Source organism: Leucoraja erinacea, chromosome 1 (assembly GCF_028641065.1).
Source record: "Leucoraja erinacea ecotype New England chromosome 1, Leri_hhj_1, whole genome shotgun sequence".
Taxonomy (NCBI): Eukaryota; Metazoa; Chordata; class Chondrichthyes; order Rajiformes; family Rajidae; genus Leucoraja; species Leucoraja erinaceus.
Window position 1 is genome coordinate 97,787,718 of NC_073377.1, and position 26,242 is coordinate 97,813,959.

Below are 26,242 nucleotides of genomic sequence, written 5' to 3' on the forward strand. Positions count from 1 at the left end.
ACAGGTGACTAATTCGATTTTGCCCCTAAGTCGGAAAATGCACAAAAAAATACTCAATACTGTAACCATACTTCTACAATAATGTAATGAATCACATGAAAAGCACATGAGACTGATAAGAAAGAACATTTTCTAAAAATTGAGTGAGAGAGGAAATTAGTTCTGCCGTTTGTAGGAATAGACGTATTTATATGTCAGACATTTTAATTTAATAATATTATAGGAGCTGGTTTGTATCTTAGGGTATCCGTCTCAGGCATTCATAACAGGGTTAGCCTGTATCTGTATATTTTAAACTAATAGATTTTTATCAAAGAAATTGAGATGAATAAATTTCCTGGTACTGTTAGTTTGAGGGTGGTAGGCAGGCTTTGGTCTGTCCCAACGATGGGATCACGTTCATGAAGGGAAAATTGCTCCTCCCCATCCACAAGTGCAGCTTTCATATTTTCCCTAAAACAATTGTAGATCTTACAATCCCATCAACCTATTTCAAAGTCCGCATAAGATATTGATCACTCTCTGTGTGATGTAGGTTTCCAGTTATCAGTCCTAAATTTGGATTTTATGAGTTTGAACTTGTGACTCTTTGTTCTAAATATGATATCTGCCGTATTAATCACAATCCACCACACAGTTAATCTAAGATTACTTTCATTAATCAATTATCCTTATGTTACATCTGGCTGAAGGAGGAACTAATGGGTCTCTTGTTTCCTGTATCTGTTTCTATTTCCTTTCCATTTATTAATATGATTATAATTTATTGCTACTTCTGCAGAACCCTGGTGGAAATCTTCTCTTTGCAAATGATTTATTTGGTTTCCCTCAGTATGTCGTAAGGTAAACCTCTACCTCTGATTTAATTTGCCAAACAGAACTACATGAGTCAATGTCCTGCCTTGTCATGTGCTAGCCCAGTGTCCTGGACAGGACAGGAGGAGTATTACTGAGCGTATGCTGCTTCTTTTCAGAAGCTGGGGAGGCATATAAGAGTGAACATCGAGGATTGTATAGCTGGAACAATTGACATTTAAAACTAGGACATTACAGTGAAACATTGCTTTGATGCACTAGTTCATGTGCTTTAACAGCTGCATAGAGTGCCCTGTAACAAAACACTTAAGATTAAAAATTACCACCACATCTGAAGTTGTTTGGATAAAAACAACTGATCCCAGGAATGTTTGAGTTAAGATATGATGAGCATTTGATGAAACTGGGCCTGTATTCATAGGAGTTTAGAAGGATGACGGGAGACCTCATTGAAACTAATCGAATAGTGAAAGGACTGGATAGAATGGATGTGCAGAGGATGTTTTCACCAGTGAGAGAGTCTAGGGCCAGAGACCATAGCCTCATAATAAAAGGACGTTCCTTTAGAAAAGAGATGAGAAGAAATGTCTTTAGTCATAGTTGGTGAATCTGTGGAATTCACTGTCACAGATGGCTGTGGAGGCCGTCAATGGATATTTTTGAGGAGATTGATAGATTCTTGATTGTTAAGGATGTCAGTGGTTATAGGGAGAAGGCAGGAGAATGGGGTTGAAGGGAAAGATAGATCAGACATGATTGAATGGCGGAGTAGACTTGATGGGCCAAATTACCTAATTCTGCTTGTATAACATGAACTTATGAAAACAAAGGCTGTCCAGAAACTCCTCAGATTATTGCACTGATGGAAACACAAATTACTGCAGCCTAGATTTTGGGATTGCGATTATAGAAACATAGAAAAACATATAAACATAAAAAAAATAGGTGCAGAAGTAGGCCATGGCTGATCATCTAAAATCAGTACCCCTGTTCCTGCTTTTTCCCCCCCCATATCCCTTGATCCTTTGTTAGCACAATTGTCAGTGTTTACATAATTACACAATTAAATTGACAAGAACTTTGGTGTATTGATCATGCAATCGGGTTACACATGGCTAGGTAGTTCAATTGGACCATATCAAATACTGATATTTTGTTATAATTGAATACTACGGAAATTGATTAAGCTGTAATCTTTTTTTAATCAATCAACGTCTCTTGTTTTATACCCTGCTGGATTTTACTTTATTCTTGATGTAATTTGATTACATCAAGAATAGCAAATTCTAACAATTTAGACAATGATTCGTGACGTTGAGCAAGAATTTAAGAGAGTATATATGAACATACAAATTAGGAGGCACTCAGCTACTTTAGTGTCATCTCCAAATTTGGCAATCATAACTTGCACCTTCTCATCCAAATCATTGACAAACAGCTATAGGCCCAGCACTGATCACAGATGCAAAAGTCAGTCCTCAAGTCTGAAAAATAATCTTGCACCACCACCCTCTGCTTCCTTCCATTAATCCAATTCTGTATTCAGTTAGCTTGTTCTCCCTGGATCACATGTAACCTAACCTTCCTGAGCACCCTACCACGAGGAACATTATCAATGTAATATAATTATCAAAGGTGTAGGAAGGAACTACAGATGCTGGTTTAAACCAAAGATAGACACAAAAAGCTGGAGTAACTCAGCGGGTCAGGCAGCATCTCTAGACAAAAACAATATGGGGATGTTTCAGGTCGAGATCCTTCTTCAGGCCTTGCTGAAGTCCATGTGGAAAACATCTGGAGACTTTCCCTCTTCAACCTTGGTTACTTCTTCAAAATTTTGTTTATACAAAATCATGCTGACTACCCCAAATCAGCCTTCTCTGCCGATCCAAATGCATATATATCCTATCCCTCAGAAACCTCTCCAGTAATTTACCAACTGTAGATTGTCTATTTCAAACTAGCCAATTATAGTGCTTGTTAGTTGTGACTACGCCTTGTATGTGCTTTATATTATCAAGAGCTTGCCTATGCTAGTTAGTATGAGTAGCAGCTAGGAAATGTAATGTCTGCAGATCCTTGCTGTAAGTACATTTAATAAACATCTATCTCATCACCCTCCCTGCCTTTCGGGCCGCCGGTCTTTTCCCCAATTCCCACCCCGGTATTTTCTCTGATGAAAGGAGGTGAGGCGGATTCGTACCACACACGGGCCGGACGGGTTTGCAGGCCACCCATTAGATACGGTGATTTTGTGTAATTTTACAAACTTTCCCAAATGTGTTATTAACATTCCAACTACATATTGTTTATCCACTGATGCTTCTTTTGTTTTGGCAAGGAAAGATGTAGATTGGCTATTTCATAGTAGCCAGTTATAGTGCTTGGTAGTAGTGGCTCCACCTAGCATGTGCTTTATATTATCAAGAGCTTGCCTACGCTGGTTAGTATGAGTAGCAGCTAGGAAATGTAATGTCTGCAGATCCTTGCTGTAAGTAGATTTCATAAACATGTGTTGTATCTTTATATGTGTTCGTGTCACATTACACCAACCACAGGTTTTAGGCATTCTGGTCTATAGTTCCCAGGCTTTTCCTTGCAGAACTTTTTAAATTGAGGCACAATATTAGCCTCCTTCCAGTTATCTGGCACCTCATCTATGTCTAACAATGATATGTATATCTCTGCCAGGGCCCCAACAATTTCTCCTCTAATATATCTGATCAGGCCTGGGAGATTTATCTACCTTCATACACCGGAGGCTGTCCAGTTCCTCCTCAAAGGTAATATGGGACTGTCGTCAAGACATCTCCATGAAATGTCCCAAGTTTCCTAGCCTTCTCATCTTTCTTCACAGTAAAAGCAGAAGAAATGCTCATTGAGGACCTTGCCCATCTCCTGTGACGATAGATGGCTGCTTTGGATTTTGAGAGGACCTAGTTTCTCTCTGGTTACCCTCTTTCCCTTAATGTACTTACTGAACTCTCCCTGAAAATGGTGAAAGATTTTGCATCCATTGACCTTTGTGAAAGAGAGTTCCAAAGTCTTCCTCCCATCTGTATTTTAAGGAGGTAACCTTTTATTTTTGAACACTGACCCATAGTTCTACATTGTAGATTTGTTGACAGAGGATACAGAGTGGTTGTACATTTTTATGATAACCAAGGGTGGACTTTATGACCCTGTGGAACCTATGTTGTAATCGTATTGCTCTCAGTGTCAAATAGTTATGAGCAGTTAAAAAATAAAAATAATGTTGTCTTATGCAAAGTTGTACATTTGATTCTCCTGAATTATGAGTGTCTTTATACCCTGAATTACCGCGTTGAAAGGTGCCATTCTAATATTTGCCATTGGTATTGGGTTATTTTTGTTACATAAACCGAGATACAGCGAACAACTTTGTTTTACGCACTAACTAGGCAGATCATACCATAGGCCAGTACAACAGGTAGTGCAAAAGAGAAAGGAAACACAGTGCAGAATATAATATTACAGTTACAGAGAAAGAGGTAGATTAGGAATACATCCTTAGCATATGAGATGTCATTTCAAGAGTCTGATAACAGCAGGGACAAAGCTATTCCTGAATCTGATGGTATGTGCTTTCAAGCTTTTGTGTCTTCTGTCCAACAGGAGAGAGGAGAAGAGAGAATGACCAGGATGTGAGAGTTCCTAGATTATGTTGGCTGCTCTCCCGAGGCAGCGGGAAGTATAGATGGAGTCGGTGGGAGGGAGGGCAGTTTGCATGATTGACTGGGCTGGGCCCACAACGCTCTGCACTTTCTTGCAGTCTTGGACGGAACAGTTGCTAAACCAAGGTGTGATGCATCCAGAGAGGGCACTTTCTATGTTGCATTTATAGAAATTGGTCAGAGTCATTGGGGACATGTTACATTTCCTTCATCTTCAGAGAAGGCAATTAAAATATATACAGACTAACCAGATGTTTTCAAGAATAACTGCTACTTTTTTTTCTGAGACGTTGGGGTTCTATTTCAAAGTTGTGGAGCGATATGGAGTTGAATTTCATTGAATTGGCCTTTAATACTCACATTGTGGCAAAGCCAAGAGAGTAATAGTACATCACATTCTTTACATAATTTAATTGACTGAATATGTCGAAAGGATGGAACAATTTTTCATTGCAAATGACATTGCAGAAGAGAATATCTTGACTTTCGATAATGTACTAACACAAATGGGGACAGGTTTAAGATGGCATTGGATGCTCCTAGTTTGACCTACTTAACACAGTTGAAGGTAATGGATGTTTTCTGCCATCTTTAAGCAAAGTGTTGTCAGTTCACAGGACAGTGGAGATGAACAACAAAGCAATCTGAGTATCACGAGTCAAAGCAGTTGTTGCAGGATTCAAAGGTTCTTGTTTATTATGATTCAGTGAAGCTGTCATTACTCCCTTTGTGATACAGTGCTTTGCAGTGTTGGTGTAGTTTTGTTGTGCTGTTCTAAGAATGGAGATCATAGAATTATAGACTCATAAAGTCTTACAGCATAGAAACCAACACCCACACTGCCAAACATGGCCCTTCTATAATAGTCCCAATTGCCTGCATTTGGCCCAAATCCCTCTAAACCTGTCCTATCGATGTACCAGTCTAAATGTTTCTTAAATGTTACGATAGCACCTAGCTCAACTACCTCCTCTGGCAGCTCTTTCCATCCACCCAACAACCTTTGTGTGAAAAGGTTACCCCTCAGGTTCCTATTAATTATTTTCCTCCTCACTTTCAACTACTGTCCTCTTGTTCTCAATACCAATACTCTGGGCATAAGACTGTGTGTATCTACCCGATCTATTCCTCTAATTTTGTACACCTCTATATGATCGCCCCTCATCCTCATGCACTCCAAGGAATAGAGTCCAAGTCTGCTCAACATTTCCCTATAGCTCAGGCCCTCGAGTCTTGGCAACATTCTCGTAAATCTTCTCTGTACCCTTTCCAGCTTGACAAGATCTTTCCTATAACATGGTGCCCAAAACTGAACACAATACTCCAAATGGAGCCTCACCCACTTCTTATACGACTTCAACATGACCTCCTGACTTCTATACTCAATACTGATAAAGGCCAAATGCCAAAAGCCTTTATTGCAGATGCTAGTTTATATAAAAAGACACAAAGTACTAGAGTGATTCATTGGGTTGGGCGGCATGCCTGGAGAACCTGAATAAGTGACGTCTCATGTGGGGACCATTCTTCAGACTGATATTAATATTGTCTACATACAATAACATTATGAAGTATAAGAGTAATGGTGTGAACAGAATATAAATGTACTGAGTCGACTGCCAGTTGATGCAACACCATGTGAGACACCAGTACAAAGTGAGATAAAGGCAAAATGATATAGGCCGAGTGGCTGGGCTTGTACACTCTGGAGTTTAGAAGGATGAGAGGGAATCTTATTGAAACATATAAGATTATTAAGGGTTTAGCAGGGCCGGAATTACGTATAAGCTAGACAAGCTTAAGCTTAGGGCCTCGAGATCTAGGGGGGCTCGGCCCGCTCCACCAAGGTGTATAAAACTTTTGACATATTGGCGTTGTTACAAAACCTACCATCGGTGGCGCTGTGTCCACGCTGCAGACTCCAACTCCCCTTGAGTTTGACTGTGCTGGGTCCTAGTGCCAGTCCCCCCAACCCTGGTAATCTCAGTGGCTGTTCCACTGGGTCTTCCCCATTTCCCTCAAAAATGTGACCCCAGCTCTTCCCCACCCACACTACAGTCCTCGTACCCCCCTACTCCCTGACCACCCACCAGCCTCCCACCAGACATCGCCTCGGCCTCAGTCCACTCATCTGCTTCCTCCGGCCCCAACCTCCATCCCTGCCGTGTGTTCACCATCTCCCCTCTCAGATACCGAACGGTCTGTCTGTAGCAGAGGCCACACCTTTGTCTCCCTCCGTCCTCACCTCAATGAGTTCCGCGCCCGCCTCGATTTGGAGCTCTTCTTCCGTCGCCTCCACCTCACACCGTTCTTCCAAGGGAAGGAGTCCTCGCCCCCATTGATGATCCCTTTTCCCATCTCCAATGGACCCCCTCCTCTTGGACCCCCCCCCCATGGCCATCTTCCGGCTTTAGACCATTTTATTTTAAACTGCCGGCAGGACATCAACCGCATCAACAGTATATAATACCATGTAATTCTGTGTTCAGACAGAGGACAGCCAAGTGTCTGTGTTGCTCACTTGGCTGGGGTTTGATTTCCTTGCCACTTCCATCGGTTGATAATTAGTAAAGTTTTGAATTGGTCTACCAAACTGCTTTGTGAGTTTTCTGTTTATTAAGAAGTGAACCTGTTTGTTTAGTTATGTTAGCCTTTTTCAAGCAGATTTGATTCAGATTTGAATCAGGTTTTGCAATATAATTGTCAATAAGGAACAATTCTTTAAGAAATATTTCCCAACGGGAGGTACATGCAAAAGCCACAGAAGCTATTTTGGAAGGTTACAGCGCAATCACTGATGCCCTCAGTCATTTGATGTTAATGTGAAGGCTGATACCAGGCTTCAAGCTAACAATCTTTTGCAGAAAATGGAAGAACTGGAATTTGTGTTTATGCTGCATTTTTGGACCCGTCTGCTAGGTCATTTCCACAAGGTCAACAAAGCCATTCAGAAATCCAATCTGTTATTGAGTACTTGTGCAAGTTTGTACAGTTCACTTCAGGATTTTGTAAGCAAAATTAGAGAAGATTTTGACGAGCTTGAGCAACAAGCAAAGGTCATCCTGCCAGATGTTAACTACAGAACTGTCACAGGGAGACAAAGAGTAAGGAAATGGCAAGGAAATGATAGAAGTGCACCTGGTCCTGATGCTTTAGATAAACTCTCTTCAAGAGATAAGTTTAGTATAAAATCTTTTATTCCTATACGAGATGCACTTGAAACCAATTTAAAAAGAAGAGGTACGGTGTACAGTGAAGTTGCACAACAGTTTTCCTTTCTTGCTAATCTGGCCGTAACTAAGCTAGAAATTCAGCAAGGTGTTGAACTGTTGATGGAAGCATGCTCAGAAAATGTTGACCTGAAACTTACTGATGAACTTTTGCACTTTCACTCGTACGTGAGACAAAGCCATAGGCATACAGAAGAGCACTCTCTGTCTCACACAGGCCTTTATCAAATAATATACAAGGAAACAATTCTGATGGCCTTACCTAATGTGCAAGCAATCTTGCGGCTGTTTCTTAGCTTAATGGTCACCAACTGCTCGGGAGAGAGGTCTTTTTCAAGACTCAAAAGAATTAAAAATGAATTAAGGTCCACAATGTCTCAAGAGAGGTTGGCTGCACTGAGCATTCTGTGCATTGAGAGTGACAAACTTAGACAAACAGATCTTGGTGAACTTCTGGATGATTTTGCTATGAAGAAGGCAAGAAAAAAACAATTTTGTTCTTAGTGTATTTGTAGTTCTTTATTTCTTAATATTCCACATTCAATTCAAGAGACACTTATTGTCACATTGTACAATGAAATTTGGGGTCACCGTCTGACGTCGGAATTGGAGAACATTCTCAGCGGCTTGGACTTCCGAATCGGCCACTTCCTACAGGAGACCGCGGCTCCCAAAGTCCACAGGCTGAGCTGGGCGGAGGGAGATTCATGCTGGTGGCCGTCGGCAAAGGGATGTTGAAATCAGTGTGACCCGTGGCAGGGAGCTCCGCAAACCACAGCTCCATGATGTTGAAGCAGCAGGCCCAACACTCCGAAGCTTCAAACGGCGATCCAGGTAAGGCATCGCCCGCTCCGCGGTGAATCACATATGTATTTTAAAACCAACTGTTTAATGACAACATACAGTAGGATCTAAAAGTGTCACATTGTCACTGTCAGGTAGTCATGATCCTCTAGTCATGGGGGTGGGGGATTGGGGGGGGGGAGACTCACAAGTGAAATAGCTTAGGGTCTTTCTTCATCTAAATCCGGCCCCGGTGTTTGGACACGATAGAGGGAGGAAACATGTTCCCGATGTTGGGGGAGTCCAGAACCAGGGGCCACAGTTTAAGAATAAGGGATAAGCCATTTAGAACAGAGACGAGGAAACACTTTTTCTCACAGAGAGTTGTTAGTCTGTGGAATTCTCTGCCTCAGAGGACGGTGGAGGCCGGTTCTCTGGATACTTACAAGAGAGAGCTAGATAGGGCTCTTAAAAATAGCAGAGTCAGGGAATATGGGGAGAAGGCAGGAACGGGGTACTGATTGGGGATGATCAGCCATGATCACATTGAATGGCGGTGCTGGCTCGAAGGGCCGAATGGCCTACTCCTGCACCTATTGTCTATTGTCTATAGTCACAACCCAACAACCTGCTACCATGATGATAAATAATCTCATTCGCTCCTAAATGTGCAATGTACAAGATTGTTTTGTGACTTGCAAACAGCGTTGGAAATACAAGTACAAGTGCATTATTCTACTGGAACTCTCTTGTTTCCTTCCTCTGTGGTAAGCATTCACAGGTTAAGCTTCATACAATATCCACTCCATGGTTTGTCCTCCTTGTCTGCCCATTTTATTCTTTTGAGTTTACTCCCTGGTTCAACTATGCAGCTCACAAACCTGAGATACTTCCTCCATGTAGTGGCATAGTGACACAGCTGATAGAGCTACTGCATAGCATTAGAGACCCGGGTTCAATCCTGATCTTTGCTGTGTGAAATTTGTACGTTCTCCCTATGACCACGTGGATTTCCTCCAGGTGCTCCGGTTTCCTCCACATCCCATAGACATGTGGGTTTGTAGGTTAATTGACCTCTGTAAATCACTTCAAATAGGCAAGAAGTGAATGCAAAAGTGTGATGATATGGAAGTAATGTGAACGGATGATCGATGGTCAGCGTGGACTTGGAGTGCAGAAGAGCCTGTTTTCATACTGTATTTCTAATCTATACCAAAATTGGTCATTCTGAATGGATAAGCCATGATAGTGACTGTCAGCAAGAAACTCGACACTTGACAGGGAAATCAATTCTCCAGAATCAATAGTTTTTTGTCTGATGTCCAGACAGAATCAGACACTCTTTACAGGAATCATCGGGTAAACATCAGACGTAGTCAGTTAGTCTATTTTTTGCCATGCAAACCCTGGAAAATTGATTGACGCATTCACATTTTCCAAAGGTCGTGCTATTAAACATAGAACTCTCTGTTCTTTACGTACCCTTTTTCCATTTCTGATCTTGTTTGGTTTAAGAGATGCTGCATCCGACTAATCTTGTGATGAATTTTATAGTGTATATTTATATTACCCAAAGTATTCCTCTATGTTCGTGAAGTTCAAGTTCAAAGTGCACCCTCCCTTCTCATGCCTTTCTGGAGCTGCCAAGAGAATACCACAGTCAACGTTGAGGAAAGGTTATTTCTATGGTTCATTTTATAAGCTCTGAGTAAAACAGCCCAAGCTCATTTTAATTTTAGTTTCATTATAATGGTTCACATGTGTTCCGTTTTTTCAACAGCGTTTCATATAGAAAGTAAACCAAGTAGGCACTAACTGGAAAATAAATATGAATAATCATCACTCGTGTCTGTTGAACACACACTGATAGTTGTCAACAAGACCCAGCTGCCCCATTGTTACAATGTTTGTTGAAAGGACATTCACAAGTTGCGGCCAGTCACCAGCAGCAGAATGGAAACTCAATTCTCATGTAGAAAATAAAAGAGCCCTTCAGTAAGTATATTAGAAATGCATAACTGGAGGCTGTTATGGTTTAACTGATAGAGGATTACTTATCCTTTTTTTTACATTTTATAATTGTAAAACTATAAACAACATTTAATAACTGCGTGTCTGTGCAGTGTGATGCATATCCATACACAAATTTATATCCACATAGTGTCTCAGGCCTTTCCAAAACACTTCACATCTCATGAGATGCTTCCAAAAGAAAGTCACCTTTGTAATTTAGCCGCAAATCCCCACCAAGTCAAACAAGAGCAATGGGGTCTCTGTTTAACAGTGCAACACCTTCTGATTTTATCATTAAAATCTTGAGTGTGCAGAATGAAGCTTGAATCCATTCTAATTGCACAGAAGCAAGATCACAATTACCACTGAGCAGATAATCATTCTTGGTTGCAGCGTGCAAATGATCTTGATAAATGTGGGAACTTCTGAGATCATTTCTACAGTTTTCTTTTGTCTCCATCTTTGATCATATGTGATTTTATCAATTATGCCAGATGTCTCTTTTAAATTGGCAAACAGCACTTAAAAGTTATGTAATCTCAATAAAGAGCAAGCAGAGTGCTCAAAGCAATTAGATTTGTGAATTAGTAAAATAAATGTTGCATCGATTAGAAGCTTTGGCTCATTTATTTGCAACTAATGCACATGTGATTCAGGGTGGCACAGTGGCGCAGCAGTAGAGTTGCAGCCTCACAGCGCCATTTGTTTGGATTCGATCCTGACAACAAGTTCTGTATGTACTGAGTTTGTACATTCTCCCTGTGACTGCATGGGTTTTCTCTGAGTGCTCAGGTTTCCTCCCACATTCCAAGTTTGTAGGTTAATTGGCTTCTCTAAAAATTGTCTGGAACTAATGTACGCTGATCGTTGGTCGGCATGGACTCGATGCAATGAGTGCAATGAGTTACAAGATACTGCAAGTGTAGCCGAATTTTCACTCTCTGAATGGATTACAGATCTTGTAAATGTCTTCCGATGCATATAGCCTCTTTCACCTAATTTGGGCTGAAATTAGATCAGACTGTCATCTAATTGAATAAAATTATAGTAAGAACTTTGAAACACAGATTATGTGAACTCTCATGGGAAAGCATATTTTTGTGGTTCTGGCTTTATATACATTAAAGTGATACTGGAACCTAAATAAATAATTGGCCCAGTTAAGGACATAAAGCAGGCACAGTTTGAGCTACACTATGTGACTTGAGTCTGATGAGACCCGACTATATGCTTTGGGTTTGGCTGAGCTGGGCATATATTCTGCCAAAACATTCAGGTTCAGGTTGGGTTGTCACATGCCATGTTGGCTTAGGTCAGTACTTTTTCCAGATTAGGAAGATTTGCTCATTTTTACTACATACACATCCGATCTTGATCGTTGGCAATGATGGAAGTGAATTGGAATGATTTGTTTTGGTCTCTTTCAGTACTAAGCCCAACTTGATTGGACCGAAACAAACTGGCCTAACATTGCATTTCAGTTTGAAAACAATATTGCTAAGATAAGCTGTTTTGGATATACTTTAATCATATTGTTCAAATATTAATGATCAAATAAATGCTTGATGTGTCATGGTGTTAGTGGCCATGGCAACTTGTTTTGCAATTTGCTCATTAAATCTCCATGCATTCTTTTCATTAACATTTTAATTATCTGTTGCTGATGTGGTTCATCACAAAATAGCTTATTAATGTATAATTAATGAGATTCCAGTTGAGTATATTACACACTAAGTCCAAACTACTTTCTGCCAGCATTTTTGATCTTCTTTAATGAATTGTTAATTTGGTTTTGTCAACCTTCTTGTCCTGGGTCTCATTAATGATTTAAATGAAGGGATTAAAAGTAATATTAGCAAATTTGCAGATGACACAAAGCTGGGTGGCGGTGTGAACTGTGAGGAGGATGCTATGAAGATGCAGGGTGACTTGGACAGGTTGGGTGAGTGGGCAGATGCATGGCAGATGCAGTTTAATGTGGGTAAATGTGAGGTTATCCACTTTGGTAGCAAGAACAGGAAGGCAGATTATTATCTGAATGGTGTCAAGTTAGGAAAAGGGGAAGTACAACGAGATCTGGGTGTCCTTGTACATCAGTCACTGAAAGTGAGCATGCAGGTACAGCAGGCAGTGAATAAAGCTAATGGCATGTTGTCCTTCATAACAAGAGGAGTTGAGTATAGGAGCAAAGAGGTCCTTCTGCATTTGTACAGGGCCCTGGTGAGACCACACCTGGAGTATTGTGTTCCGTTTTGGTCTCCAAATTTGAGGATAGACATTCTTGCTATGAGGGAGTGCAGCGTACGTTCACGACGTTAATTCCCGGGATGGCGGGACTGTCATATGTTGAAAGAATGGAGCGACTGGACTTGTATACACTGGAATTTAGAAAGATGAGAGGGGATCTTATTGAAACATATAATATTATTAATGGTACACAAAATTGCTGGAGAAACTCAGCGGGTGCAGCAGCATCTATGGAGCGAAGGAAATAGACGACGTTTCGGGCCGAAACCCTTCTTCAGAAGGGATTGGACACACTAGAGGCAGGAAACATGTTCCCGATGTTGGGGTAGTGCAGAACCAGGGGCTACAGTTTAAGAATAAGGGGTAGGCCATTTAGAACAGAGATGAGGAAAAACCTTTTCTACAAGAGAGGTGTGAATCTGTGGAATTCTCTGCCTCAGAAGGCAGCGGAGGCCGATTCTCTGGATGCTTTAAAGAGAGATTTAGATAGAGCGCTTAAAGATAACAGAGTCAAGGGATATGGGGAGAAGGCAGGAACGGGGTGCTGATTGTAGATGATCAGCCATGATCACAGTGAATAGCGGTGCTGGTTTGAATTGCCGAATGGCCTACTCCTGCATCTATTGTCTATACCAAACTTCACATATATTTCCACCGATTGTCTCTTGCCATCCTCCCTCATTTCCATCCTGTTAACTGCTATCCATTTTTAATTAGACTGACTCATGCCTTCTTAGTCCCTGCCGTGCCATAAAGCAAATGTTTCAACTGCCAAACACAGTCAACAGCGCTTTCCTTTTCAAGTTCTGCAGCAAAATTCATTTGGTAAAGGTCAGTTTTAAAAATAACCATCTGATTTCTGGCCTTCAAGTTGAATACTGCAGCATTATTTTGTCTGAGATTTTTCAGCTAACTCATCATGGTAATAAGATGGTTTGTGAATGATTAACAATAAGAAAGATAAGAAAGGAAACAACATTCACAAACTGAATGGATTTCATCAAACTGCCTGCTCATCAAATAGCTTTTTTCATGCAAATCCATATTAGATACCCTAATGAGGCACAGAGATAAGTACGTACTTAAAGGGGAGAGGATTTAATACTTTGCAGAGTTGTTAAAATTCTTAATAGCCCTGACAGCATTCATGTCTAGCCTAATGGAAAGTTAGCACCATCTTCTCATTGAAAGTCTCCTATTAAACTACCACACAGAGGTCTTGTTCACCACAGTGTTTTATGAGGTTAGAAAGGTTTCTAAAGTATTTATGCATTTTAATAGCCATTCAGCTTGTATTAAAAATGTTTAGCAAAATATTAAGGTACAGAACCAGAAAAAAAGGACATTTGTAGCCCAGCCAACAACAAATTTAAAATATATAATATTTTTATCTTCCTCAATCTTTCATGAAATCAAATTATGAAACTTCAATAATATGTTTAAAAAAACAACAATCCTAAATAAAAAATAAAATTTGTTCAAGAATGAACTGCATATGCTGGAAGATCGAAGGTACACAAAATTGCTGGAGAAACTCAGCGGGTGCAGCAGCATCTATGGAGCGAAGGAAATAGGCGACGTTTCGGGCCGAAACCGTTGTTTATTTTGGTCATAAAATTGTTTATTTTATGACATATATTACTGCAAAATATTCAACAAATAATGTCAAAACTGTTTGGTTTACAATGTCCATATCACATGCACTCAAGAAAAACAACACAAGATTGGATCCAAGATTTTGGCCATAAAAATGTTCATAACACAGGATTGTGCCAGAGGCCTCAGGATTCTGGCATTGTAGATCCTTGGAGTGAGAATATGCCGCCTGTAATGGCTGTTGGGTCGTGGTCTGGCTCATGGACTGAATGGAGGCCCTACCTAGATCAATGGCATCAAGGTAGGTGACAACAGCAATCATCAGAGGCCCAAGGTGGGGGCCTCGAACATTGGTAAATCAGGAAGTTAGATACAAAATGCTGGAGTAACTCCACGGGTCAAGCAGCATCTCTGGATAAAAAGGACGGGTGACATTTCAGGTCAGGACCCTTCCCCAACATCACCCATCCATTTTCTCCAGAGATGCTGCCTGACTCGGTGAGTTACTCCAGCACTTTGTGTCTATCTTCGTTATACTCCAGCATCTGCAGTTTGATTCAACCTGTTGGTAAATCAGGGTTGGGATTGTTAGTCAGTGAGGAAAGGATCAATTTGTGATTGGGACCTAAGGAGCCAGAGATTTGGGGTAGCATTAGTTTGGGCATTATTCAGTTGGGTTTCAGCATGGTTGCAGGGGTTGGCAGACCAAATCATTATTGTAGGGAATGAAGATAGAACATAGAACAATGCAGCACAGAAACATGCCCTTCAGTCCACAAGGTCCATGCCAAACATAATGCTTAATTAAACTAATCTCTGCTTTCATATGATCCAAATAACACAATTTCCGTCATATCCTTTGCCTACCTAAAAGTCTCTTGAGTGAAACTATTACATCTGCCTCCACCAGCACCCTCAGCAGTGCATTCCAGGCACCCACCACCCTCTGTATAAAAAAAGTTATTCCTTGATCGAAACGTTATTCCTTTATCCTAAACCTTATTCCCTTATTCTAAATGCTATTCCCTTATCATGTTTGCAAATTTACACATCTGCACATACAATGTAAATGGATCGATTGTAATCATGCATTGTCTTTCTGCTGACTGGTTAGCATGCAACAAAAGCCTTTTCACTGTACCTCGGTACATGTGAGAAATAAAACAAAACACCGCTATAATTTCCTTTAAATGTCCCTCTCACCTAGAAGCTATGCCCTCTTGTCTTTGAGATTTCTATCCTGAGGAAAAAAATGGTTCTGAATGTTTACCCTAACTACTTCTCTCATCATTTTACATACTGCAACCAGATCTCCCCTCAGCCTCTGACGCTCCAGAGAAATAAACTCCACATGAGAAGTGGGACATAGTTGTGGAGTGATGTGAGTTGAGGTAAAGGTGTGGCTGTGGGCCTGGTGCAGAGGAGGAAGTGGAGAAACATCAGCGTCGGGACTGGGGGGACTGACCAGGAGCTGCAGGTAGGGGAGATGATTGGAAGATGGGAAGTAGGACCAAGGGGTTAAACAGCTGAAAGTGGAGAAAGCTGGAGGAGAACATCATGGTCAAATATGACAAAGGCTGAAGATAGTCTGATAAGGATAAAAAGGGATGGATTACCTTCCTTAGGGGGCGCTGTATGTATGTATATATGTATGTATTGTTGATCTATGTACCACTGTTTGTAGCACGTTAGTACCTGCACTAATGTAAAGCACTTTGGCCAATGAGAGTTGTTTTTAAATGTGCTATAGAAATAAAATTGACTTGACTTCATTACAATATCACAGCATATACTTAGTGACTTTGACCAGAGCTGAGTTGGTCCTGCAACAGGGAAGAAAACTTACTGAAGTATTCAGATAAGGAGGTCCAAGTAAGATAGACAGGGACTTTGGAGGGCATAGTATGGTTAAGGCCTCAGGGGAGATAAGGGAAATTGGAGAGTAACCATTGATCCAAAAGGTAATACAATTGCACATCAGCAACATGAATGTCAGGATCCCTACCTGTCAAACAATGGCTTCTCACCACAGTCAAAGGCTTCTTGTAACTCCTTCACCAGATTGGCCTGACCAGGTAACCGGAAAAGACCTTCTTCCTTCAGTCCTCTCTGGCGGATGAAGTCAGCACACTGCTCCACAAGCATTGGGGCCATGTGGGTCCCATACCGTCGTTCATAGCGGACAGTGTCCTCAAGCCTTTGGCCAAAGATACCTTTCATTCAGAGACAGGATGAGAACAGATTATCAGATTACTTCCAGTTGTAGTTTATACCTAACAAACTGTACAGCAGAGTAATGCTTGCCAGGAAAAATAATCACAATCTGAAGAAGGGTCCCAACCCGAAATGTCACTGACCCATTTTCTCCAGAGATGCTGCCTGACCGGCTGAGCTACTCTAGCATTTTGTGTCTATCTTTAATATAATCACAATGTTTAAATCACTGATTAAATGATCAAACAAAACCAAAGTCATCAGAATCAACTTCCACTTAAAGACATTGCTTCACTTTTCTTACTTATAACATTTTCATCATACAAAATATGTCCATACAATCATATGAAGTTTGTTGCGTTCTTACACAGGGGAGACCTGTGGCAATCTGCAATGGAAAGCGAATTGTTGATCCCAATTAAATAGCCTGCGGTTAATTTCCCCAACCAGATCTCTTTGTAAGACTACCAGTAGGTTTACCACAAATAGAGAGGAAAACAATTGTAAATGATGCGCTATCTTTTCATGCAAAGCAAATAAACGTTACACCTGGAAAAGCATAGATTCCCAGCTGATGTGACACAAACAAACAGATCAACTTTGTCGTCATTTTAAACGGCTGCTGAAATCTGGCTCACAGTCCAGCAAACTTACCTTTTCTGAAGCTAAAGCATCGCTTAATTTTCCTGTAAGTAGTTTTTGGAAGGAAAGTAGGATATGTCAAAGAACTAGTTGAACAGAATATGATATTCTTATTCTCAGGCATTGCAAAGTGTTTAATTTAGTCTGTATTGCACACGTTGTCCACGTGGACTATTCTTCAAACTGAAAGTCACTGTGATTATTAACAGGCTCAAAAGGCATAAAAAATGAAATGGTGATGGTTCACAAGCAATTAGTCATCAAAGATAAGCATGAAAATCCCATCAGTATGTTCACTGTAGTGCCAGATATCTTTGAGAGAGACGGCTCCCTGTGAAAAACAGCTCCAGCTCTGCAGTCTGTCCTGTTACTTGCTGCCTCCAGCAGTGAGACTGAGGCAGAAAAAAACATCCAGTCTAAAGAAGAACTGACTTTTAGTTGACTTGCAGCCGCAGTCACATGCAGTAGCTTTCCTGCAGGCAGTTAATGATCTCTTTGGCATTCTTAGGTAGTGCCAATCCACTAAACCTTGAGTGGCAGAGAGAGAGAGCGGGAGAGCATTCAGTTTGTATCCCCCTGACTGCCTCCTTCTCTCTTATATTTGTTCTGCAGTCTTCCTGCTCTGCAGTCATTAATCAAGCACACAGACCCTTATAACATTAGAATCTAATCAGGCAGAGGATCTTGTAAGCAAATATCCATGAAAACAATAGTACCGTCTTTTCTCGGTTATTACCTTATTTCTTTGGACAGATATTGAGCAGCTAGTGTAAGGCCGCCCCCACTCTGGTAGCTACTCAGCAGCAAACAATAATGTAATCTTGTGTGGGTAAATGATTAATAGAGAGGCATGATCCATAAATGGAGCTGGCATTCTTTATATGTTAAGTAGGGCTATGGTAGAAATAATTGCTCAGAGTAGGAGTAGTGTTTTCTCAGTTCTTTTGTAAGGTGAGGGCTTCTGCCTGGTACCCACCAGCTAAAAGCAGATGGTCTGATGGTAAACAGCTGAACACTATGGCAGGCAGTTTGCTTTTCTTTTACCTTTTGCACACACTGCTGATAAACCTGGGCGGTTCACGGTGAATTTAGTTTGTTACCCTTATTTTGAGCCCAGAACCATCAATCAATCTATACGCACACTATTTGAAGTCAAGTCGACCCTCTGTGCAATACAAAAAGCAGACAGCGAATCTTATTGTAGGCTGCTGCCCTAGTACAAGTTTACCTGTGATATTTATCAAGCAGCATCTGAAGCCAAAACCCAAGTTCAAATCCGGATGCATGACATAAACATTACACAATCTAACTAATAATTTTTTTCTCTAAACTGCAGATACTGGAAATTTGAAACATAAATGGAAAATCCTGGGAGATGAAAAGGCAGCATCAGTGGAACGAGAAACAGTCAATGGGGTTAGGTGGGAAGAGATGAGTTAACTATGGAGTTGTGGAGGAACGGTCTATGCGGAAAGCGGAAAGGGTTGGAGACGGGAAGATGTGGCTAGAGGTGGGATCCCTTTGGAGGTGACGAAAATATCAGAGGATTACGTGCTGTACGCGACAGCTGATGGGGTGAAAGGTGAGGACTAGGGGGACTCTGTCCCTGTTGTGACTGGGTGCAGGGGGAGCAAGAGAAGAGCTACAGGACCCATGTGAGGGCCTCATCTATGATGGGTGAGGGGAACCCCCATTCTCTAAAGAATGAGGACATCTCAAATGTCCTGGCATGGAACACCTCATCGTGGGCGCAGATGCGGCGTGGACGGAGGAATTGGAAATTGGGGACAGAGTCTTTGCAGGAGGCAGGGTGGGAAGAAGTGTAATCTAGATAGCTGTGGGAGTCAGTAGGTTTATAAAATATGTTAATCGATAGTCTATCTTCTGTGATGGAGATGGTGAGATCAAGAAACAGTAGGGAGATGTCAGAGATAGTCCGTGAGTTCTGCACGGTGCAGGAGGTAGTCCCAATGCAGTAATCAATATAGCGGAGATAGAGTTTGTGGATTGGGCCAGTGTACGTCTGGAACAAGGATTGCTCGACATACCCTACAGAGAGGCAGGATTAGCTGGGGCCCATATGCCTTGAATTTGGAGGAAGTGGGATGAGTCAAAGAAGAAGTTGTTTAGAGTGTGGACCAGCTCTGCTGGGCGAAGGAGAGTATTGGTAACAGGAAAATTGGCTGGTTCTGCGGACAAGGACGAAACAGAGGGCTTTAAGACCTTCTTGATGGGGGGGATGGGGTTAAGTGACTGGACATCCATAGTAAAGAAGAGGGAGTGGGGGCCTGGAAAACAGAAGTCATTGAAGAGGCGAAGGGCGTTTGAGGTGTCTTGGACATAGGTCGGGAGGGATAGGATGGAGTCAAGGTATGTGGAAATTAATTCAGTGGGGCAGAAACAATGGGTCTGCCAGGGCAGTACTGTTTAGGCATTTTGGGAAGAAGATAAAACCGGGCCATGCGGGGCTGGGTAACGATAAGGTTGGAGGCTGTAGAAGGCAGACAGCCGTGAATGATAAAGTTAGAAATGGTGTGTTGGATAATGCCCTGGTGCTCATTTGTGGGATCATGGTCCAAGGATAAGTAGGAAGAGGAGTCCGAGAGCTGGTGCCTGGACTCAGCGCAGTAAAGGTCAGCTCGCCGGACTACCACGGCACCAAGTGCCACCTCATCAGCATCTTGTACAATGCAACATTATGTCTCAACCTCTATGCAAATCCCTGACTAATTAAGAGCTGCTTGCCGAAACACATCTTCACCACACTATCTACCTGTGATGTCACTATCTTTACCTCTTTACTTTTTTAACGGACTTTGCCCCCTGCCAAAGTATCGCGCACCAACCACCAACCTGGACACACTACAGCAGAGCCACTGTGGTGCCGCTGCCGATCGGAACGCCTGTTGATGTTTAGTAGAGAGTAGAGTGTTTAATTTGTCCATGATATATGTATTTTTATTTCTATTTATTTTTTACTGCACACTGAATGGACACTGGTTGAGCAACGTTTTTTTTGTTTCCTCTGGGTATGTGAGTACTCAGGAAAATGACAATATACTTTACTATACTATACTATCATCTTTAATTCTAGCCTTTCTCATTTATTCCATCCATCGTCCAATCAACCCCCTCACCCATATCCACCTATCACTTGTCAAGCTTTGTCTTACTCCCACCTCTCTATACTAGGTTATTCCCCCTCACTCCAATCTGTCTGAGGAAGGGTCCCAACCCGAAATGTCACCTGTCCATTTCCACCACAGATGCTGCTTGACCTGCTAAATTCCTCTAGCAGTTTATATTTTACTGTACTGAATAATTATGTGTCACACGGAGGAATGGTAAAATCCAAACAGTATTTTGGGAGAACCGCAAGGGCGGAGATGGGATAGATGAATGGAATAGGGGCCATGTTAAAACATTCAGGGAGAAAGGAATGAGTGCAGGAAACTTGGTTTTGTTTTATATACAAAAATAATGGCATGCTAAATCTTTAGGTCTGTGGTTAGCTCTCAGTTACAGAATGTTCTGTTACTCTGAGCCACAGGTCAGGGTGGTTGGCGAGAGTCACTGTCATCTGCAGTCTGATTCTTAGCCCTTTAGAGTAGTGAATGTGGTTGGTGACCATGGGGGCCATGGGTAGATGGGTGTTAAAACATTCCAGATCAGGCACTCTGTGAACACCCAAATGCAAACACAACTGAATGGTTTTTGATTGAATCTGTTAGAATGAATTCATATGAGAAGATGATAGTTGTCTCACTGCCAAACCTACTGACAAATCACTGAATGGAAAGGAAGTTAAAAGACCAGCTTCTCCCCTAGTCTTGAATACAAAAGAACCAAAGAGGTGGGGAACAGCCTTTATTTAAGATTAATCACTCAAGGCAGTCTATAGAGAGAAAGGCCAGACCAGTGCCAACCAGACCCATGTATTCACTATGAGATGGATCAAAGGAAGTATAAATCAATCTGCTTACTAAGGCCAAGGTAGTATGATATATTATTATTCTTGTTCACGAGGAAGGGTTTGAAGTGCAGTAAGTGATTGCAGCTGTTGCTCTGTACATTCACTTGCAATTTGTCAAATAAAGCAGCATAATGGTTTGTATGTGGCCGTATCCCTCGAAAGTATTCCAATCTGGATACTGAAGAGTTAGAGTAGAATAGAAAGATCCATGATAAAGAAATAGATGGGAAGTGAAGAGTGAAGTGTGTTTAATTGTAATATCACTGGGATTGGAATAGTGAAATTGTATCATTCTGCCTCTCATGCTCTGACTTGTCATTACTCATTATTTGTCCAACAACGGTGGAATAATTGGTGAATATAAAAGATGGTGTTAGAGCTGCGTCCAGCTACCCAGCCCTGGGTATGGAGAGAGTAAAGCACTGGACTGAACACGCAGCCTTAAGCTGTGTCCCAGGCTGGTGGTTTGGTTTAGTTTGGTTTAGTTTAGAGATTCAGCGTGGTAAGAAGCCCTTTGGCCCACAGAGTCCAGGCCGACCAGCGATCCCTGCACATTAACACTATTCTACTCACATTAGGGATAATTTACAATTTTACCAAATCAATTAACCTACAAAGCGGTACAGCTTTGGAGTGTGGGAGGAAACCAGAACTCCTAGGGAAAATCTATGCAGGTCACGGAGAGAAAGTACAAACTCCGTACAGGCAGCACCCGTAGTCAGGATTGAACCCCGGTCTCAGACTCTGTAAGGCAGCAACTCTACGCCTGTGCCTGATCACCATTTTCTATCATTTTCTGATTTTGTTTCAGTTTTCCACCGTCATTTTCATTAAACCTCTCCTTGCTTTTTGCACAACTGCACAGAAGAAATTGTAAGAGGGCAAATAGGTATTGAAGCCAGAGGCCTGGATCACAGTCTGAGCTCTTGAGATTGCCTGAAGGGAATTTTGGCTGCCTTATAAATGCAGCTGCGAGATAACCCATGCCTTCTTCTTAGTAGAGAGGAAAGATTTACAGGTCCACACTGATTTTCCGGCACCCTTGGAACCTGAGCCTTTCGGGTTCCAAAACCAAAGATTTAGCATGCCATTATTTTGGTATATTCGACCAGCCAATTGGCGCGGAAGTCCTGATGAGGTAGAGATCGGCCCCCTTACCCAGTTTAGGCGCCACATTTTCGAGGGGCATTTCAAGTGTGCTCTCATGATTTAGTCCGGCTTAAAGGAGGAGCTGGAAGTCAGTGGTGAACCTGTAATACGAACCTGAGGGGCAACATTTTATACATAGGGTGGTGGGTATATGCAATAAACTGCCAGAGGAAGTAGTTGGGGCTGGTACAATGACAATATTTATAAGCCATTTGGACAGGTACATGGATAGGAAAGGTTTTGAGGGGTACAGGCCAAACACAGGGAAATAGGTCTGGCTTGGATGGGACATCTCGGTTGGCATGGACATGGTAGGCTGAACGGTTTGTTTCTGTCCTGTATGACTCTATGACTGGTCGGTTGGGAAGAGTGGGCAGAGGATATGATTTTTTGCCAGAATGTCTGGCTGGCCTCTCTGCCACAGTAATCATGTGAGTACACCTATCATTAGTACTACAATGGAATGACCTCACTGGTAGAGCTGGTGCCAAAGGTCACCAGGGGGAAGTTCCAGGATTTGCACCAGGAACAAAGGCGTTGGCTCCTGTATGTTCGCAACGGTCAGAGGCACATCTTTACACAAGAGTGATATTCGTCTAATGGATATTCAATCCTGTCTGGGAAAGCTGCCAAGAAATTGAAAACATGCCTCTTACAAAAAATACAGACGGAGCTAACAAATGCCCGATGCCTTACAGTCCGTTGGCAGTTTCATCCTATTAACGTTCATTTACAGGCCACAACGGCACAATGAACATAGGATTCACTAAAAATTAATATACGGTGACCAGTGACATAACTGCTCAGAAGGGATTTATCCTGCGCTGATTAGAAGGCAATAAAGCGTGCTGAAAGCAGAAAACAGCCAATCTGCAAAGACTGTGCCTAAAGAGTGTGGGCAGCACGACCGACGTCGCAGCGGCCTCTGCAGTCTGTCTGTGTATTTTTTATTTTTTTGTCCCATTGAGGGATTAGTTTGTAGCGGGTTTTTAAATGTGCATGTGTGGGGGGGGGGCGGGTGGGTGGGGGAAACTTTTAAATCTCTTCCCTGCATGGAGACCCGACCTTTTACCTGTGTGGTCTCCGTTGCCGTTGGGGCCTAGCGCCGTGGAGCGGCCTCCAACCGGAACGACCTGGAGGCTCAAGTCACGGAGCCTGTGGAGCTGTGGAGCCGCGGAGCTGCGGACCTACCTTCGTGGAGCTGGCCAGCTTCGGAGCGTGGAGAGCTGCGGCGGCGAGCTGCTGCGACCCAACTCCGGTGGATGGTGACACCGGGAGCTCGCGGGTCCCTGGTGGGAGACTGCTTAGCGGGGCACCGGCAACGGCGACTTCTCCTGCTTGAATTGCGGGGTTCAGAGTGACCTGGAGCGGGGCCTTACAACGCCCGGCACGGCTTTAAATTGCCGCGGATTTGCTAGCGCCCGATGGGGGCTCCAACATCAAGACCCGGGGCAGGGCCTTACATCGCCCGGCGTGGCTTTGAGTAGCCGCGGACTTGCTAGCACCGGCCGGGGCATTTGACCTCGACTTCAGGAGAGGAATGGAGAGCAGGGGAGAGATAAGACTTTGCCTTCCATCACAGTGAGGAGGAGACTCACTGTGATGGATGTTTGTGTGAATTGTGTTGGTGTGTGTCTTGGTTCTTTTCTTGTAGGGCTGCAGAAACCAAATTTCATTTGAACATCATGTGAGGTTCAAATGACAAATAAAAAGTAATGTATTATTGTATTGTAAACGCCGCTAGAAACAAATACCCTTGGTCAATGGGCCAGTATTAGAACACTGCTGTGTGTTAGCAGCAATGCTGATTGATTGATTCAAAATATAAAGACACAGATCACGGAAACGGGACCTTCAGCCCACTGAGTGCACAAACTATTGAGCACTGATTAACACTGATCCCCTTATCTACGTCAATCTTCAATAAGCTATGGGTGAAGTCATGATCTCCAAACATAAGACTCTCAATCAGTATTTTCTCAGTTGTTAAACTACAATGCCTTAGCATTATTCTTCACTCTGGTATTTTTCTCCTTGCACTACCTGCATATGGGTAGATTGCACCCATGTACAGTATGAATTGACCGGACAGCACATAAATAAAGTTTTCCCACTGTATCTCAGTTAGTGATAATAATAAACCAATACATTCTCATCAACTGCCCTCAGATTATATTCCCCACCCATGCATTAGGGTCAATTATTCCAGCCAATGAACTTACCAACCAACACATTTTTGGAAGCTGGAGTACCCAGAAGAAACCCATGCAATTACTGGGAGAACGTGGAAACTCCGCACAGGGAGCACTGGAGGTCTGGATTGAACCCAAGCTGAAGCTATGAGGCAGCAGCTCCACTAGCTGCACCACTGGACTGTCCCGCACAGCGTTGATGGCTGGAGAACAGGGGTGTGTGACAGGAAGTGGATACAATGGGTTAAATCTCCCAGCATTTAAAAAAACACCAAGTGCTGGAGTAACTTAGCGGGTCAGGCAGCATCTCCAGAGGACATGGGATCGATGATGTTTTAGGTCCCATTTCTGCTTTTGTTTAAACCGGCATTTGCAGTCACTGGTTTCTTCCAATGTTTAGTTTGGTGAAGCCATCTGACAATTTAGAGGAGATACAAAGAACTGAAGGTGCTGGTTTACACAAAATGACACAAGGTAACTTAACGTGTGAGGAAGCATCTCTGGAGAACAGGGATCGGTGGTTTTAAGCTGGAACCAATCTTCAGACTGATTGTGGTGGGGGAGGGATATGGTCCTCATTTCACCTACTCTGGGCAAGAGACTGTGTTCATCTACCCGATCTATTCCTCTCATGACACTGTTGCTCTCATGATTTTATACAGAGATTTCATACAGAATTGCAGAGGGATCGTACTCTGTAGAAGGTAGAATGTGTGGGGATGGGATGATGTAACTAGTAGTGGAATCAGGCCCACCGAGTCCACGCAGACCAAGGATCACTTTGCACCTACAATTTGCACAAGGAAATTGAAAACATTTCATTTTTCTACCGCTTTTGTGCCATTTCTGTGGCCTCTGTTTCAAATTATGATAAATCTCTCACAATCAAGTGCTATTTGGCACCGTATCTCACTGAGGTTACACCACCACCTGCTTTCACTGCAGGCTCTGACTTTATTTAAAACGTGTGATTTACATCAGTAATGCCATCGTGAAAGGATAGCATTGCGGATTTCTGTTCCTTCCTTGCCCTCCTCTCAAGTGTTAACGAGCTGTTACAAGGAACATATTGAGAAAGGTGAAGAAGCCTGCAGGTGAACAATATTAACGTTATGTCACTTCTCTTTGTGCAATGGCGTGACTGGTAAAGGTGGCAGGAAAACTCTAGATTCTATCCCGGCTGCTTTATTAATTTTTCTCAGATCTCAATTGATTTCTCACAGATGGTTTGCTCTACAATAGCCTTAGAGCTTCCTATATTAAAAAAAAACTTTGAAGGACTGATGGTGGGCACTATTGAATGTGCAAAAGAATAGTGAATGCCACAATATTTAAATATTATTGGTGAAAATGTACCACCAGGTGGCGCCAGCAATGGCTGCCTCGCCAGCAGTCTGTCACGTCCTTTCTCTGTTTTTATTATTTTAAGTATGTTTTAAATGTGTGTTTCAATGTTTCTTGGTTAGTTTATGTGGGGGGGAATAGGGGGAAACATTTTTCAGTCAATTACCTCAAGGTAGATGCGTTTTGCCCCAGTTTAGGAGTAATGTTAACACACAATCTGCACTCCACGTTGTTCCACTGCACTTCAAGAGTTGTAATGAGAGCACTATTCAATCTACAGAGGCTTGTCAGAACTGACTAGCTGGTTTGCAGAAGTTACAAAATCCTAAAATGAGTTACACTTCCTCA

General features: G+C 42.3%; 1 protein-coding gene across 6 annotated transcripts in view; it reads right to left on the bottom strand.

The window, feature by feature from the left end:
- Window positions 1–26,242, bottom strand: part of arhgap24 (Rho GTPase activating protein 24) — a 467,578-nt gene that overhangs the window by 23,605 nt on the left and 417,731 nt on the right. For 5 of the 6 annotated variants that reach the window (XM_055640060.1, XM_055640045.1, XM_055640051.1 and 2 more), the window contains one exon: window positions 16,386–16,593. In XM_055640060.1, the coding sequence (XP_055496035.1) occupies window positions 16,386–16,593 (208 nt within the window). Of the gene's footprint in view, window positions 1–16,385; window positions 16,594–17,248; window positions 17,664–26,242 lie in introns of those variants that run through there. The other variant, XM_055640077.1, reaches the window with a different exon arrangement.